Raw genomic sequence first — 18,777 nt, 5'->3', positions numbered from 1 at the left:
GCTGGAAAGGAATCTAGGGAAAGTAAGTGATGAACCAAGAATAGCTGCCCCCCCCATCCAGGAAAGTAAGGCCCCTGTGTCTCAGCCCAGCCACCCCATGCCGGAGACTCTCCAACTCCACTCTGCCGACCCAAGCAGCCGCCAGCCCCCTTTCCCTAGCTGACCCACGGAAGGGCCAGACGGGACCTTCATTGAACCCCAGCAGCTGTTTCCTCCTAGGTCTGGGGAACCGCATAGAGGAAAGCCCATCACTGCCCCTGGGCTCAGCTTGGGAACTGGAACAGGCCCCGAGTGGCGGGGACACACCCACACCCAGCTGGAGAAGCAGAGCCAAGACGTAAAAGTCTGAGCTGGGGCTGAGGAAAGTTCTGTGGGGCTGGGGCCTGGGCTGTGGGGCAGGGCACTGGCCTGACATATGCAGAGCCCCAGGTTCCACCCCTGAACTGAGGGGAAGACAAATCACTCTTCCTTGGCCCAAAGTCAGAGCTAGCAGGCTGGATGGCCAAGGATTGGAGTGACAGAACAGACCCCCTGCCAACCCCTTACTGGCACTTTGCATATATCACACACACACACACACACACACACACACACACACACACACACCCCATCCTAATTTTCCAGGTGACTCTACCAGGTGGCCCCATTTCGCAAATGAGCTGAGACTCAGAGAAACTAAGCAACCTATGCCAGGCCCTGCACTGATGGGGCCTGACAGATTCCCAGGCCAAGCCGCTTCTCAGTGGACACACGCATACACACACACACACACACACACACACACACACAGAGGCCGGCAGGTCTGCCAAGTGCCCAGCAGGCCATCAGAGTGAAAGGTCCTCCCGCCAGCACTTCTGTAGTGGCGCACACGCCATCCATTCACTCAGGGACCTTGTTGCCATAGAGTTCTGGCTTGGCAATCTCCGTGGGGCAGAGAGGAGCATGCATAGAAACCCCCAAGGATGAAGAGAACACCCTGCACCTGCTCCTGCACAGGGGAGGAGCAGGCCAAGTCAATACAGGTTCACAGTACTGCCATCACTCAGAACCAAGAGCCCCTGCCCCATACCTCGAGTCCTCCAACCTTGCTCAACACAGAACCCCATGTTACCCAGGATAATGGAGTCAGACACAGCTCTAGCTAAGGGGACTGGCTAGGGCCCCCCCTCCTAGAGTTCAGATGGCTCTCAGGCAACCTACAACTTCCTGGCCTTAGCCAAAAGTTATCCAAGGCCTTGAGCCTCTGCTCTCTGCTGGTCAGCTCCAGACGTGTTCAGTTGGTGGGAGTGCCCAGAGGACGCAGCCGCAGCTCAGGCTCCACTGGATCAAGATCAAAGAAGTTGACCACCGCAGCAGCCCTGGTAGGTGGCGGGGGGTCCTGGGTGGCCTCCCCAGGCAGCAGCAGCTGGGCTGTGAGCTGCAGGCCTGAGGAGCCACCGGAGTCTGGGTCGGAGTTGGAGTCTGGAGGCAGGGGTAGCGGCATCACCTGCTGCAGGCTGAGGCCTGGCCGGGCACCGCTGTGAGATGTCCGCATGGAAGGGGAGGCAGGGCTCGCACGGAGCTCCTGGGGACAGTGCGGGCATGGCAGGAACCGGCCCAGGGCCCGCTTGAAGTCCCGCATGAAGAGCGGGTAGATGATGGGGTTCATGGTGCTGTTACAGTACCCCAGCCAAGTGAGGACGTCGAAGAGGCCTGGGGAGATGCAGTCACACACAGCCTGCGGTGGGGGGGGGGGAGGGAGGAGAATGTGACTCACCTGATCCCAGGGCAGGGACCCAGCCCACCCCACCCAGCCCAGCCCAGAAGAGAAGAAAGGCACCCTCTTCCCTCCCCACACCTTGGGAAGGCTGGGGTCACCCCAGCCAGCCTGGAGACCTCTTACCCCGGGCTGTAGTGTTACCTGAGCAATGTTGGCCAGAAAGAAGGGCAGCCAAGTCACAAAGAACATGCTGAGCAGGATGCCCAGGGTCAGGCTGGCTTTCAAGGCCTTCCTGCTGTGCCTGGTGGCTAGGCGCTTGCTGTCGGCTGATTCCACCCCAGGGTGTGGCGTTCTGGGGACCTGTGGAAAGGAAGGCCATGTGAGCCACTGACCCGAGCCAGAGAATGAACCTGGACCCTAATTCTAAACTGAATCGCAATACCAGCAGTTAATGGAGCCTGACTCCTTGACTCAGCCCCTAGACTGAGACTTGACCCTAACACCAAGCTGAATTGAACACGCGGACCTCAGCAGTAAGCTAAGTGCTGACCATGGTCCTGAACGGAACCCTGAGCCTACCACGTGGCCTGGAGTCTTCCATAACCAAAGTCTGTCTCAAGCCTGGATCTGAGCCTGAACCTGGTCCCATACCGACTCCTGACCTGGCCTGGGCATCTTACAAGGACAGCAAGATCCAGCAACAGCACCCCAGAGGAGAGGTCAGAGTTCAGCCCTCTCTACGCCAGCAATGGGCAGACGCCGCAGGTCTGCGGGCACCTGCAAAGCCCGCAGCACTTCAAGAATCAGTTACACTTGAACTTGAGCTGAACTTGACTGATGTCGGGATCTGAACGATCCCTTTCTCCCCGATCTCCCGGGGAGAATGGTAGACCCCAAAATCTATGAAAGAGCACTCGGCCTTGCCTTCCACCGGCAGAAGGCCAAAGGCGTACTCTCATGGACTTGCGCTAAGTTGAGGAAAGGTTGCTGAAGCCTCCCCTCCCCCCAGTCCCCTCACATGTTACCAAGAGCGAGGGCGAAAAAGAAGGCATCAGGGACACGCTGCTATGGTGGGATGTGTCTCAAAAACTTTAATAGGGAAAGGCGCTTATATAGAGGTAATGGCGGGGAAGAAAGAGGGCTGGCCAAAGGACCAGTCATAGGCTAAGGACCATGTCCATCAAGTGATATCACGAAACTTCCTTTGTGGGCGGGACAACCCCATCATGGTGGCACGCACATGTTTGCCTCCCAGGGGCTTTCTTTTCCGGTTGAGGCCAGAAGGTGGGAGGGACTTCCTCCCACACTACCCCAGAGCTGGGGGGGAAGGGCAGCATCTTGGGAGCTCTGTGCCCTTCCCCCTTTAAGGCCGAAACTGAATCCCCAACAGACTGAAGAGGACCCGATGCTTTCTTTCCAGGCTGAGCAACTTCCTTGTAAGTAGACTTTTTATCTCTGTATTTTGGAATCATGGTTGACCTGCACGATTACTCTTATGCTGCACAAAATAGAAATGAGTCTCATGAAAGATCTTACGGACTGCTAGGGATGGTCATGTCCTTGGCATTTTATGACTCAGTGCTGTCAGGGATCTGCAAGGCATCTCCATGCTATGTGTGGATGGCAGGAGGGAGAATGGGGAAGGGGGACATACCAACTGCCAACCAGCAATTCCCAAGCACGTACAGGCTCTCCCAGCTGGGTGGTCACATCTCTTGACCACTTGGGAAATCTCATTCCAGAAAATAAAACATTTATAAAAAGTGGGGACAGCCAAGTGAGGTGGCGCAGGCCTGTAATCCTGGCTACTTGGGAGGCAGAGATAAAGGAGGATTGAACTTCTGAGGTCAACCTGGGGAAAAAGCCAGCCAGCCCCTCTCTCAAAGTGTAGTTGCTCATGGTGGTGCACACCAGCGGGCCTAGGTACTCGAGGGTACAGGCTGAAGAATCACAGTCTGAGGCTGGACCCTGGCAAAGTGTGTGAGACCCATCAAGACCTGCACAGGCCCCAGCCTGAACATACAGCTAGGGGCCGCTACCTGCCTCGTCGTAAAGCAAGTGGATCATTTGTCTTTAGGGAAGACAAAAAATTGTCTCTCTGAAAAGCTTCCTTACATAGTTGGGAAAAAAAGAGAAGAAGGGAAAGAAAGAAGGAGGGAAAAAAGTATGACACCCTATCTGAAAAGTAACTGAAACATGGCTAAGAATGTGGAGTACTGGTAGAGTGCTTGCTTAGCATGCATGAAGCCCTGGGTTCAATTCCTCAGCACCACATGAGCAGAAAAAGCCAGAAGTGAGGCTGTGGCTCAAGTGGTAGAGTGCTAGGCTTGAACAAAAGAAGCTAAGGGACAGTGCCCAGGCCCGAGTTCAAGCCCCAGGACTTGAAAAAAAACAAAAAAGTAACTGATGCTGGGCACCTGTGGCTCACGCCTGCGATCCTAGGTACTCAGGAGGCTGAGATCTGAGGATTGTGGCTCAAAGCCAGGCCAGGCAGGAAAGCCTGTGAGACTCTTATCTGCAATGAACCACCAGAAAACCAAAAGTGGCGCTGTGGCTCAAAGTGGTAGAGCACTAGCCTTGAGCTGAAGAGCTCAGGGACAGTGCCCAGGCCCAAAGTTCAAGCCCCAGGAATACCAATGACAACAAAAAGTAACTGAAACCAAAAGGGCTGGGGGGTGGGGGCTCAGGGTTTGAATGTAGAATGTCTGCCTAGCAACCATCAATCCCTGAGTTTAAGCCCTCATACTGCCAAAAAAATTATACACACATACCCACGCACACGTACACACATGTGCGTGCATGAAGCAGGGTGGCAGGGGGAATGTGCTCTACTTTCAGAGGGTCCAGAGCCTCTAAGAAGCCATGAACACTGGGGTATGAAGGCCTCCCTCAGACCATGTGTCTAAACCGATTTAGATGTCCTACATCCGTGTAAGAAAGCGACATCCACCTACAACTACAGTTGAAGTAAGCGTGGTGTGCAGCAGTAGTTGTGCAGACACGCGGGGGGGGGGGGGCAGAGGTGCTGCCTTGGAACATGCTTTGATTGGGGTGCTAAGGGGGGGTCTGTGTACCCAAATCCTTCCCCAAGCTGTGTGACAACGCAGTCTTGTTCCTGAAAGCAGCGGGTGGCAGGACGGGTGTGGGGTCCGAGGAGGCAGGAAGGGACTCAGCTTCCCCAGCAACCCTCGCAGATGGAGAGGGGGTGGAGGCAGCAAAGTGAAGATTTGTCAGGGCCTCCCTGACAGATGCCTGCTTCCCAGCCAGCATCCCAGACTCACTCGGGGCTGAGCCCTCCCTCCCCCAGCTCCCCACCCAGCAGTCTCCACCGGACAGCTGGTGCCTGTCCAAGGTGCTGAAGCCCCTCTTCCCCTAGAACCAAGGAGCTGGAGGTCTGCAAAGAGGAAAGTCACAATGTACACACTGTGTACAGGTCTTATGTCTTCATGCGTCTATACTAATGAAATCTGCTTATGCAGATAGCAAGGGCAAAATTATGGAAGAACAGCCGAGAGAGAGCAGGGGGGATGGGCTTGGCATCTCCCCTCTGTCTTAGTGGGGTGGCATTCGTATAGAGGCAATAGCTGAGCTTTGAGGACAGGTGATCCGGCTTCACGCCATGACTCTGCCACTCACCCGGTCACTCTGTGAACTCGAGAATGCCTCTAATGCCCATATCTATAAAATGGGAGACCCCACAGGTGGAGTCTACGGACTGAAAATGAATGCTCGGAGCTTCACATATATAGAGATGCCGTGATGCCAGTTCAGTGACACATGCATGAAGTCAGGGTGATTTGGACCATCTTGGGGTCCTGTCATCCTACCCACATCTCTGGCTTCCAGGATCAGTACAGACAGCAGGATGGATGCTCTGACTCACCGTGCAGAAACTCAGGCCCCATAGCTACAGGGTGCATTTGCTCCACCCCTCCACACCCACAGACACAATCCCTCCAAGTCTGCTCCCAAGTCAGCAGAGAGAGAGACTGCATCTGCCTCTCTCCTCTTGTTCCCTCCCCCCCTCCCCTCTCCTCTCCTCTCCTTCCTTCCAGGTAGCCTGCATGCAGTGTCTATGACCCAGGATCAGCCTGGAAGGAGTAGCTCCCACTGCCCCATGAGGCTCTCCTAAAGCCTGTCACTCCATCACCTGGCTGCCATTGACGGGGACAGAAAACACGGGCAAGAAGATGACCATGTCTACAAGATTCCAGTCACAAAGGTGTTCCTCTGGACCCTGCTGGGCCAGGGGAAAGAGTGGGAAAGGCACAATTCTGTTCCTGTCAGAGGCCTGGGCACTGGGGTTCAGAGGGGGAGACCTCGGAGGGCATCCTCAGGGGCAGCAGCTCCAGAGAAGGGGTGAAGGCAATCCTTGATTCTCTCTGATCTTCAATCCAGGAATAACTCCGGGCTGAGGGAGCACTGCAAAATCACAGAGCATGTGCCTAGCCTGTTCCAGGACCCAGACTTGACGCCCACTACCACAGAGGAAAGAAAATAAAACAGAACTGGGTGCCAGTGGCTCATGCCTGTAATTCCAGCTACACAAGAGGCTGAGATCCAGGAGGATCAAGGTTTGAGGCCAACCTGAGCCAAAATATCTGTGAGACTCCACCTCCAAAATAATCAACAAAAAGTAGGGCTGGAGATGTGACTCAAATGGTAGAGCATTGACTGAGCAAGCAAGCTGAGGAAAGCAGGAAGCCCTGGTTCAAAACCCAGTATTGCCAAAAGAAAAAAAAAACCTTTAAAAACCTTTAAAAAAAAAAAAAAGGACACAGCAAACACTACATTTCTTTAGGTCTTGACACTAATAAGAAAACATACTGTGTGGAAAGTGCCTAGAAGCTGATGGGACAGGATTCAATGGATCCATTATTTTATTGTTGAATGTTTAAAGTGTACTTTGTTAGGCTACAATATGGCTTAGTGCCTAACAAGCACAAATGTACTTAAACCAAGGGCCAATGGCTCACACCTGTAATCCTAGCTACTCAGGAGGCTGAGATCTGAGGATCGTAGTTCGAAGCCAGCCCCGGCAGGAAAGTCCATGAGACTCTTATCTCCAATACATTACCAAAAGAGCCAGAAGTGGAGCTGTGGATCAAGCGGTAGAGCTCTAGCCTCCAGCAAAAGAAGCTCAGGGACAGTGTCCAGGCCCTGAGTTCAAACTCCAGGATCAAAACAACAACAATAACAAAAAACCAGCCTCTACCCCTGGGGGTATGTTAAGAATTAAATAAGAAAAGGCAAAGCTATTAGACTAGTTCCTGGCACATCGGAGGAACCTTCCTGTCACTGAGACTCCTAGCAGCCAGCTTCGCTCACTGCTACTACCACTGCCATAGAGGTTACCAGTGCAGCCAGGGTGATAGTTTTTGTTTTTGTGGTTTGGGGGGTGTTTTGCCCAATAAAAGGGGGTACACCACAGCTGCCTGTTTTATTACCAACAGGAAAGGGGAGAAACAAACATTTGTTGTGTACCCCCATGTGCCTGAGCCTTCAAGCAGATCATATCATGATGTCTTCCGAAAGCCTCCTGGTGTAGCTATCTGTGGTCCTGGGACACAGAGCTAGGCAAGACTTGAACTCTGAGCAGCAGGCACCAAGCTCCTGCTCCTGGCCTGGCCATCCCAGGCCACCTGTCTCCAAGCAGCAACCAAACCTTTCAGCCCTGCACTGCGGCCTGGTGGCCTCCCCCATGTAGATACTTCAGTGATGGATGCCTCCTCCTCAGAGGAGGGGGAGGGACAGAGTTGGAGGGAAGGTCATCGCACTGACATGGGATCCTGTACAGTGGGGGGTGAGAGAGGGTCTGGGGGTGGGAGGGAGAAATGGAGGAAGAGGAGGAGGAGGAGGAGGAGGAGGAGGAGGAGGAAGAGGAAGAGGAGGAAGAGGAGAGGAGGGGAGAGTAAGGGATCACAGAGGAAAAGAATGGGGACAGATAGAGCTGAGGAAGGAGAGGACAATGAGGTGCAGCAAGGAGAAGGTTAAGGACTAGAGACACAGACATGCCGGAGGCGGAGAACAGGAGAGGCTGGGGACATGGTGGGGACCTCTGGCTGGCCTTTCCCACTCCTCTCTGTCATTCAGCCTGAGCACCCACATCACCCCCTGATGCTGCCTAAAATGCCCTTAGCCCTCCAGAATCACCCAAGGGCTGAGCACCACCCACCTGGACAAGCAACACACACACACACACACACACACACACACACACACACACACACAAGCCCCTGAGGACACTAGGAAAGCCTGGCAGGAATTATGGATAATAAAGTCAGTAATGGTCCAGTTTCGAGCATCTGAGAGAAACATCGCTTACACAATAACTTAGCAGCTTACAGATGGATGTGACAATCGTGAAATCTCTGCTGTTGGAATTTCCCTGGGTAAACAGAGTAGGTGTGGCTCGTGTAGTAGAGTGCCAGCCATGAGCAAGAAAACCTGAGAAAAAAATGTGACCCAGAAAACAGACAGAGAAATGAAGGGACACAGGGCTGGGAATGCGGCTTGGTACTAGAGTGCTTGCCTACCACGCATGAAGCCCTGGGTTTGATTCTTCTGTACCATATCCACAGAAAGGCTGGAAGTGGTGCTGTGTCTCAAGTGGTAGAGTGCTAGCCTTGAGCAAGAGAAGCTCAGGGACAGTGCCCAGGCCCTGAGATCAAGCCCTGTTGTGGATTCAGCTTGGCCTTAAGGGGGGAAGGGCAACTAGGGCTCTTAGAGATGCTGCCCTTCCCCCAGCCCTGGGGCTGCACCTTCCGGCTTCTGCCGGAAGAGAAGCAAAGCAGCCCCGCCTCTCAGCTCGGCCATGTGGGCAATGGCGGAGGCCTGGTCCTTGGGGGGCTGTGGTCTCCGCCCTTAGAGGAAGTTCCATGACATCACCTGAGGGACAGTCCATCAGGCCAATCGCTAAGATCCAGTACCCCCTCTCCTCTGGAGGTATAAGTTGTTGGCCCCTCCTTTGAATAAAGCAGAATGCCCCAGAGGCTTTCTCTGTGACTCCCAAGTGCCCGTGTCTTCCTTGGGCTGGCGGGCATGGGGTCTCGCAACCACACGCGAACTGAGGCTACCTTGGGTCCCCGCTTCCACGACTAATCCCTACTGGCCAGGGGGACATGAGAGAGAGAGAAAGGATCCCACACGGAACAGGCAGACAAGCCTAGGACCCCCTCCCACGTAGATGGGGGGGAGGGAGAACGAAGCCTGGCAAATGGCGCCCAACGTGGGGCACAGAGCCCAGGGGAGTAAGTCCGCGGCTATCAGTAGCCCTCGGGAAATAGGAGAGAATGAATTCTCCAGGACGTGTTGATTCCCCAACAAACGAAAGAGAAGGTGGGGCAGAATCAATCCTTTTTCCAAGAGACCGGATCGGATTTTTGGCACTCGGGCCAAGGGCCAAGAGATTTCTGCAGCCCGCGGGGCGGCGCACAGCTTTACTCATCTCATGGCGCCAGGCGGCAGCAGCGGCTGCGCGCTTGGGGTCTGGGACAAGCGGCGCAAATTCCACGCCCGCCGCGAGAGATCGTGGCCCCAGCAATGTTGAGACATAGCAAGCATAGAGGCTCACGAGGCGCCTGGAGTAGCTTGCCTTCACCCCAGCCCCTGCTTTTCTTCCCGCTTCTGGGGCCGCCGAGCGCCTAGCGTGAAAGTTTTTGGGCTGGAGCGCCGGAGCACAGAGCGGGCGGCTTGGCGCCCGGGTAGCAAGAGCGGCAGTAGGCGGAGGCTCGCCGAGCGCCTGGAGCGAAAATTTATGGGCTGGCAATACACGGGGCCCCAGCAGCGTCAGGGGTGCAGAGCTTTGCATGCTCTCTCCACCCCCAAAGCCAGCCCCAAACCCACTGGATTGGATTGTGTGGCTGCTGGAAAAAGAGACCGGATCTTAGATTTCTGTTATCAGTGCTGGCTAAGTCAGGATGATCTTCTTCCCGCCCCCACCCTTGCTGGTGGGCGTGTGGAGGTTTTGGGCTGAAACTGCTTTACGCTGGCTCCCTACCCTCGCCTCTGAGGCCGGGGAACTTACCAGGTCTCGCCTGCCTACAATAAAGCTGGCTAATCTGCTTTAAAGGAGACAAAGGGGTTTTCAGTTTTTTTTGTCAATGTTTGCTAATTGGAGATTTGTTAACTTTGAGGTTGTGGGGCTAAAATCCTAAACTTGGTTAACAGATGAACTAGATTCCAAATTTTCCCGCTGCGGCTGGGCGGGGACTCAGAGACTGACAGACCTCCAGCGACTCTCGCTGCAGCTGTGCAGGGCTAGTGCATGCAGCCAGTCTGTGAACCTCCCCTCACCCCACCCCACCCCGGTGTGATTCCCTGTCATTTCTCTCTGTTAAACTCGCAGCTTACAAGCTGAGAGAACAAGGAAAAGCCCCAGATTTCCGACAAAAACGGAGCAATTGGAGATATTTTAAAAAGGCGAACAATAGTTCTGATACAGCAATAAGTAATTTGGTTGGATTTCCTATAATTACCAGCTCAGAGATACTAGAAATTGAAAGAGTTTTTCTGGATGGTCAAAAAGTTTGCTTGCCTGAAGTGATTTGATCCTGTGATATTCTCGTAATTTGGAGATATTAAAAAAAGCGAAATGCTGAGGCCTTAATCCCTTGTGTTTAAATCCTGGTAAACATGATTAAGTTATCTTGGATATTAGCCTGATAATTCAGGTACTGAATTTCCATGTAAGACTCCTATCTTAAGTTACAAATAATCAGGCAAGCGTTTAAAGTATGTTTAATTAACTATGGGGATAAGAGTAAATTCTCGTTAACCCTGTATGTATACAAAATATGGCAAAGCAAGCTAATGATTCTCACTAATTTGTTAAAAAGCTAAATGAATAAGTGCCTCTAAATTTGTAATTATGATTCCTGCATTAAGAAAAAAAATTGTCATTTGAGTTCAGTCTTTCGGATGCAAACAAGGCTGAGATAAAGGCCTGAAAGTACATTCCTAAATGGAAATTTAAACAGAGTACCAACATTTGCCAGATCAAAGGCACCGTAGCTGTTAAAAGCACAGAGTTATCTTGGGATTTTATAACTAGGAGAATCTCTTAAAATAATTACCCTGCTTAAGCCAAAAGGGCGTCTGCCTGCAAGGCCGGGGAATGCTCAGCAACCAACCAGAATATGCTGGGGTATTTAAATGTCCTTAACCTGTCTACTTTTCTGGCTTATGCCCAGGATATATTTTATGTCATTCATGCCAACCAGCTCTGAGAACTTGTCAATACTTTGCTTGATCTTTTCAAAAGTCTCTTTTAACAGAATAACATCTCCCTAAAGTCACCACCTGGAAACTTGCAGTTCAAGGCCATCGTTTTTCCATACTGCTTTGCCAAGCTACAGGGTGCCCAGATGAGACCAGGACACCCATTGGCCCGGATGGCCATTCCATTCTCGTGGTAATGACAGGAACTTTTGCCAGCCACACTGGACGGTGCCAGGCTGACCAGGGGCCCTTGATCACATCGCCCCCTTTCAGCAGGAAGTATGTCCAGAAGAAAGACCTTCGCCCATATTCACAGCCCAGCCTGGTGCCCTGCCATGTCATGAAAAAATAATAATAATAAGAGAGAGGGGGGGAGTAGCACCCGTGACTACTTAAGGATAATAGCTATGCTTACATTAAATATCTTAAGAAAATATCTTAAGAAATTTTAAATCTTCCCAAAACAGTGGGAAAGAGCCTTGTAAATGCTTTTACAGATGGGAAAACTAAACCCAGAGCACTTGCTCTGGAGAAATGTCTCTTCTTGTTCTCTTCAGGAAAACAAGGACCATACTGGATTTCTTCTGCTCTTCCAAAGAGAATATAGAAAGCCTGCCTGCATACAACAGCGGTAGTGGTAAAAAAGCATCCAGCTTCCCTTCCCTGTTTGTTTGCTTTCTAAACTCTTCCTTGAGCGTTTCTCGTGGCGCAATATTTTGCTGTGGCAAATGTCGCTTGCAGGTTTGTACAAAAACTAAAGAAATTTTGCACCATGTTTCTTCCACTCCTCTCCCCCTGCTATTTGGCTTAGGGGGGTCCCGTTAGAGGGAAATAGGAGCTGAGGGTTTGACACTCAACCTTAATGTTTCATGATAAAAATGTTTTAAAAAGTAAGCGCAGAGGTTTGGCGCCTTTGCCTCAATGTTTATGAAAAAAGGAATGTTTTACTAACCACATGTGTTTCAGTTACCAGTGGTGAACTACCAGAGATGCCAAAGCTTCAACCTGCTTCTACCTCACTGCCAGAAGAGGAATGATGCCTGCATTTTCCTGAGTGGCACAGAAACAGGATAAGGACTCCAACTTCTCTGGACTGACCCTTCGTGGAAGGGGCCCCACATACACATATTATGTCAGCATTTGGCTCATGCCTATATATGCCATACGTTACAGCATCCCCTGCTAGTTTTAAAAAAAAGGTGGGGGGGCATTTTTTTTTGCCAGTCCTGGGCCTTGGACTCAGGGCCTGAGCACTGTCCCTGGCTTCTTTTTGCTCAAGGCTAGCATTCTGCCACTTGAGCCACAGCGCCACTTCTGCCATTTCTGTATATGTGGTGCTGGGGAATCGAACCCAGGGCTTCAAGTATACGAGGCAAGTGCTCTTGCCACTAGGCCATATCCCCAGCCCGGGGGGGGGGGGGGCACATATTTTGGGGATTCAGTTTGGCCTTAATGGGGGAAGGGCAACTAGGGCTTCCTTAGAGACGCTGCCCTTCCCCCAGCCCTGGCACTGTGTGGAAGGTAGTCCCTCCCACCTTCCAGCTTCTGCCGGAAGAGAAGCAAAGCAGCTCCGCCTCTTGGCTCGACCACGTGGGCAATGGCGGAGGCCGGGTCCTTGGGGGGCTGTGGTCTCTGCCCATAGAGGAAGTTCCAAGACATCACCTGAGGGACAGTCCATCAGGCCAATCGTTAAGATCCAGTACCCCCTCTCCTCTGGGGGTATAAGTTGTTGGCCCCTCCTTTCAATAAACCAGAACGCCCCAGAGGCTTTCTCCGTAACTCCCACGGGCCCGTGTCTTTCCTTGGGCTGGCGGGCATGGGGTCTTGCAACCACACGCGAACTGAGGCTACCTTGGGTCCCCGCTTCTGCGACTAATCTCTACTGGCCAGGGGGACGTGAGAGAGCGAGAATGGATCCCATATGGAAGAGGCAGACAAGCCCAGGACCCCCCTCCCACATAGATGGGGGGGGTAGAGCGAAGCCTGGCAAAGCACCAGGACTGGCACAAAAAGGGGGTGTCACTGCCTTTATGGTGATGCTCTGACTCACACCAAGGTCTTGAGGGATCTGAACTTGACCTTCACCTATCAGCTATGCAGTTCTGGCCAGGCCACATGTGATCTCTCCAAGCCTCAGTTTCCCCATGTGTCACATACTGCACTTGCCTCAGTGGCTGTCTGGGGATGAAGAGGCTTGCCTTGGTGTCTGCCACACAGAGCTGCAGCTGTGGATATGCCTGCCCAGGCTTCATCTGGCTTGATCTGGTCCCAGGAGAAATGGCTGTCCCAACTCTGTGGGACACAGGAGTCCTAGCCTAGCCAATCCCTGCCTCACAGACCAGCCAGCTTCTCAGGGTATGGGCCAAGTGTGGGAATGGAAATGTTTTAGGTGTTTAGGGGTACACTCTTGAAATAAGAGGATCACAGAGGGAGCATGACTCCCAACCTCTCCTCCCGTGCTCTGCCAACAGAAAGCCTGTGCGTGGCTACTCTGTTCTTAACACTCCTACTTGTTTTGTTTGTGGGTGTATATGTATGTTTGTTTGTCTATGTGCCAGTACTAGGGCTTGAACTTAGGGTCTCATGCTCTCACTTGACTCTTTCACTTGAGTCTGGTGCTCTACCACTTGGGCCACAGATCCACTTCAGACTTTCAGGTAGTTAATTAGAGATAAGAGTTTCATAGAATCCCTGCCCAGGCTGGCTTTGGGCAATGATTATTAAATCTCAGGAGCTTAGATTACAAGGCATGAGCCACCAGCACCTAGCTTAACAACTCTACTCTTTTTATTGTTATTTTGCCAGTTCTGGAGCTTAAATTCAGGGCCTGAGCATTGTCCCTGGCTTCTTTTTGCTCAAGGTTAGCACTCTACCTCTTGAGCCACAGCACCGCTTCAGGTTTTTTCTATGTATGTGGTGCTGAGGAATCGAACCCAGGGCTTTGTGCATGCTAGGCAAGCACTCTACCACTAATCCATATTCCAAGCCCAACAACTCTATTCTTAAAGGCAAAGCCAGGTGCTCCATGACCCCAGCCTCACCACACACACTCAGACACAGCCAGGACACCTCTGACTTGCCTGAGGTTGCATTTATGATCACCAGTTAGCTGTATCAAGGGATACCAATTCTCTATTTTTGGAAAGGGTGTGAGGTTTCCTTTCCAAACCAAATCATGGGAATTAAAAGACGAGTGCGATAATTCAAAGAAAATGGTAAGTATGATTTTATTGTGGGCTTGGGGTGGCAGCTGAAGAGATAGGAAGGCAAAGGTCCTGGGGAGAGATGGGGGGCCTCTTGGTCTTTTACAAAAACCCATGGGCTAAGGGCCTAACTCAATGGTCAGCCAGTCTAGAATGCACTAAAGTCCTGGTTCTAGCCCCAGCACAGGGAAAAAATTCTTTGTGAGCACACAGGGCAATCTCCACTCCTTATGATGAGAGAGAAGTAAATCAATAAATCACAACTCCTCTGAGCCACTACATACGGTCTGCTTGTGTCACAAACACCTACTATAGCTCACTGAAGTTCCTGAGAGGAGTCACCTGGCCTTTAATATCAGAAAATTCACACAGGAGAGAAAACTGGGTTGTCAGCCTGGCAAGGTGCTTCATACTTGTAATCCCAGCTACTCAAGAGAGTACAGATGGCTTGCACTGGAAGCCAGTCTGAGCAAAAAGCTAGTGAGCCTGCATCTCATGAATGGCTTGGTGTTATGGTACCCATCCAACATCCCAGCTATGCAGGAGGCATGATGGGAAGACTGAGGTCTGGAGTGGCCCAGGAAAAATCTCCAGACCTTATTCCAAAAGTAAATTACAGCTAAAATGTGGCAAGAGTGGCTCAAGTGTGGGAACAGTTGCCTATCATGTGAGACACCCTGAGTTCAAATACTAAGACTACCAAAACAGGAAGAAAGGGAGGGAGGAAGGGAGGGAGGGAGGGAGGGAGGGTTGGCTTATGTCCATAGTCCTAGAGCTGAGATCCAGAGGGTTAGGATTTGAAGCCAGCCTGGGGAGAAAAGTCTTATGAGACTTTACCTCCACAATAACAGCAAAGAGCTAGGCTGGAGGTGTGGCTCAAGTGATAGAGTTCCAGCTGAGTGAGAAAGCCAAGCAACCTCAAAGTCCTCAATTCAAACCCCAATACTGCCCCCACCCTAGCAAAAGGAAGAAAACAAGCCTGAAATAAAGTAATTGAGCCAGGTACTGGTGGCTCATGCCTATAATCCTAGCAACTAAGGAGACTGAAGTCTGAGATCTCCGTTCAAAGGCAGCCCAAGCAGGACAATCCGTGAGACTCTTATCTCCAATTAACCAGAAATGGTGCTGTGGCTCAAAGTGGTAGGCGCTAGCCTTGAGCAAAAGAGCTCAAGGACAGTGCTCAGGCCATGAGTTCAAGCCCTACAACTGACAAACAAAATAAAGAAATAACGTAATTGAAAAAATTAAGAAAACATGGGCTGGGAATTTGGCTTAGCGGTGGAGTGCTTGCCTAGCATGCATGAAGCCCTGGGTTCGACTCCTCAGCACCACGTAAACAGAAAAAAACAGAAGTGGCGCTGTGGCTCAAGTGGTAGAGTGCTAGCCTTGAACAAAAAGAAGCCAAGGACAGTGCTCAGGCCCTGAGTCCCAAGTCCCAGGACTGACCAAAAATAAATAAATAAATAAATAAGGAAAATGTACAATAAATGGGAAACAGATGTAGCTCAGCCAAGTCCCCAACCATCCCATGACTCCAGGACACCTGTCACCCTCCAAGAGCTCAGGCCTCCTCAGTCTCTACCTGAAGGACCCCAAGGCTGGTGGGGAGAGACAGTGGAAGAGGGGGAGGTGGGGAGGTTGCAGGTGTAAGCGGGGAGGGACCTTGAGGCCACATTCTGGGTGCAGTGAGGTTAACAGCAGGGAAACAACCCAATAACCTTTCTTAAAATTTTTGCTCCGGGCTGGGAATGTGGCTTAGTGGTAGAGTGCTTGCCTAGCATGTGTGATACCCTGGGTTTGACTCTTCAGCACCACATAAACAGAAAAGGCCAGAAGTGACGCTGTGGCTAAAGAGGTAGAGTGCTAGCCTTGAGCAAAAGGAAGCCAGGGACAGTGCTCAGGCCCTGAGTCCAAGCCCCAGGACTGGCAAAAAAATAATAATTTTTTTTTTTTGCTCTACAAGCCTGGTGCTGGTGCCTCACACTTGCAATCCTATCTACTCAAGAGGCTGAGAGTGAGGATTATGGGTCAAAGCTAGCCTAGGCAGAAAAGTCTGTGGGACTATTAGCTCCAATTCACCAAAAAGCTGGAAGTGGAGCTGTTGGTCAAGTGGTAGAGCACCAGGTCAGAACAACAACCAAAAAAAAAAAATCTAAGGGACAGAGCCCAGACCCTGAGTTCTAGCCCTAACAATGGCACCAAAATTTAATGTGTTTTTTTTAAAGGACGTGTGTGTGTGTGTGTGTGTGTGTGTGTGGTGTTGACTACAGTAATCCCATGTATTTGAGAGGTGGAGGCAGGAGGGTGGAGAGTTAGCGGCCACCTAGGCAAAGTTAAACCCCATCTCGAAATCATGACACAAACCAAAAGGCCGGAGGGTGTGGCTCAGGTGATTGAGCATGCGCGAGCCTCCAAGCGCGCAATCTCCAGCTCCCATGCAGAAAACACAAAGGATGCCAAGGCTGTCGGCAAGGGAGCCGCGGATCAGGACTTGGGTTAGGGAAGGTGCAGTGGAGATGGGAATCCCCTTGGAAGACAGAACCAGCGGGCCTAGATAGTGCATGACTCCAATGAGGGAGAAATGCTTTCTCAGGACCCTGGTGTGGGGCCATGATGGGCCTGTGCGGTCCTCGGGGAGGCCAGGGCTGGGCCATGCTATGGTCTCCGCTTCACACTAGCCTCCTGCCCCACACCCTGCAGGGACAGCCAGGCACTGGCTGGAATTCTGAAGAAAGGTGCCAGCTAGAACGGCCCTCCCAAGAGGCTCTCGAGAACCCAGGATGGACGCCAAGGTGCCCCCTCCCCCATGGCTGCTCATCCCCCCCTTCGCTTCTCCCCCCCCCCCCCCAGGAGAGCGGTTCTCCCAGCGCACCCCGGGTACCTGCAGCGTCTCGGAGGCCGGGCCAGCCATGCTGGTGGTGAGCGAGGCCACCTGCACGGCCTGCTTGCGGGCGGCCAGCAGGATCCTGCAGTAGGTGAAGCAGATGGCACCCGAGGGCAGGAAGAAGGTAAGGCCTGAAGCCACGAGGACGAAGGGCAGGCTGGCCAGCAGGCGGCACTGGCCCGGGGTGGGCGGGCGCGGACGGCCCAGCTCGTGCCAGCCCAGCAGCAGGGGCAGGAAGGAGGCGAGCGCGGCGAGGCTCCAGGCGGCCAGGATGAGGGCCAGGGCGCGCGCGGGCGTCATGCGCAGCTTGTAGCGCAGCGGGGAGAGGATGAGCAGGTAGCGGTCCAGGCTGATGAGGCACAGGTTGAGGATGGAGGCGCTGCAGCACATCACGTCGAAGGCGGCCCAGAGCCGGCAGAGGCCGCGCGCCAGCACCCAGCGCCCGTACAGCGCGTTCAGCATGGCGGGCGGCATCACCACCAGCCCCACCATCAGGTCGGACGTGAAGAGCGACACCAGGAAGAAGTTGGACGTGTGGCGCAGCGCGGGCTGCGTGCAGATGAGCGCGATGAGCAGCAGGTTGGCCGCCGCGGTCAGCGCGATGACCACGCACAGCGCGGCCGCCACCCAGCCGCTGCCCCCCGGGGCCGCCGGCGGCCCCGACCCCCAGGTCGGGGTGCTGTTGTTGGCAGGGCCCGGCTCGGGGACCATGGGGCCTGGGAGGGACGGGGGGAACCCAGACGTGACGGGGCGCACCCAGACGGGACGGGACGGGCAGGAGGACAGGGTGGGCGTCGAGGCTGAGCGCGGTCCTGGAGGGGAGTGGGTGCTGAGACGGGGGTCGTGGGACGCGGCGGCGGCTGGAGGAGGGCGGGCAGGGGTTACATGGGCGCCCCCGGGGGTGGAACAGGGACCCATGGGGCGCCCAGATGGGAAGTTTGGGGGGAGGGCACCTGGACAGCAGGTGGCAGAAAGTTAGGACGGGGTGCGATGTGCGCCCGGCCCCCGGGGCGGGTCGCCCACGACAGGACGGGGGACGCCCGGCCTTCTAGGGGCGCAGCCCGGGGGAGGTGAAGGCGGGCGGTGCTCCGGCGCCCCCGGCCGAAGCAGGCTCCCAGCGGAGGGTGGGCGAGTGGGGGCGCGCTCGGTCGGAAGCCGTCACGTTGGGCGAGGGGGTGGTGGCAGCTCGGTAGCCCCGAAGCAGGTGCCAAGCCCCGGCGGTGCCGAGGCGCCGGGGACCCGCGACCCCGCGCCCCCTCCGGAGCGCCCGGCCCCTGCGGCGCGGGGAGGCCCCGCGGGCGGAGCAGCCGGGCGCCGCGCTCCGCCCTCCCCGCCGCGCGGAGCCGCCCGCCGGCCTCCCACCCGCGCGATCCTACCTGCGGGCGACTGCGGCAGGCGCCGCGGGGCTGGAGAGGAGAGGCGGCCGCGGCGGGGCGGCGGGGCGGCGGGGTCCCCAGCCCCGGAGGCGCGGCGAGGGCCCGGGGCGCGCGCCGAGGAGCCGCCGGGGTCTCAGCAGCGCGCGGTCCCCGAGCGCGGAGCGTGCGCCCCGCCCCGCCCCGCCGTGGGCGGGGAGAGCCGAGCCCGGCCTCGCGGGAGAGCGGGGTCCCGGCACCCCCAGGCCTGTGGGGCGGCGAGCAGAGCGCCCCAACTGCGCCGGGCGCGGCGGTGTCACACGCGCTCCGCACACCTCCGCACACCCCCGCCCGCCCGCCCTACACGTGGTTATGGCGCAGGCGGAACTCAGAAGGGGCTGCGACCCGCCGGGCCCCAGG

General features: G+C 54.2%; 1 protein-coding gene across 1 annotated transcript; it reads right to left on the bottom strand.

Annotated features, from left to right (window-relative positions):
* Positions 1 to 1,270: 1,270 nt before the first annotated feature.
* Positions 1,271 to 17,717, bottom strand: Htr6 (5-hydroxytryptamine receptor 6). Its single transcript, XM_048349830.1, has 3 exons — positions 17,003 to 17,717; positions 1,901 to 2,059; positions 1,271 to 1,717 (listed from the first exon to the last, which is right to left on the bottom strand). Exons 1-3 carry the CDS (start codon positions 17,714 to 17,716, stop codon positions 1,274 to 1,276), a joined length of 1,317 nt encoding a protein of 438 aa, XP_048205787.1. The 5' UTR covers position 17,717; the 3' UTR covers positions 1,271 to 1,273.
* Between the last annotated feature and the right edge of the window lie 1,060 nt (positions 17,718 to 18,777).

Source organism: Perognathus longimembris, chromosome 7 (assembly GCF_023159225.1).
Source record: "Perognathus longimembris pacificus isolate PPM17 chromosome 7, ASM2315922v1, whole genome shotgun sequence".
Taxonomy (NCBI): domain Eukaryota; kingdom Metazoa; phylum Chordata; class Mammalia; order Rodentia; family Heteromyidae; genus Perognathus; species Perognathus longimembris.
Note: the sequence above shows the minus strand (reverse complement) of the source record. Positions and strands in the feature narration are given on the sequence as shown.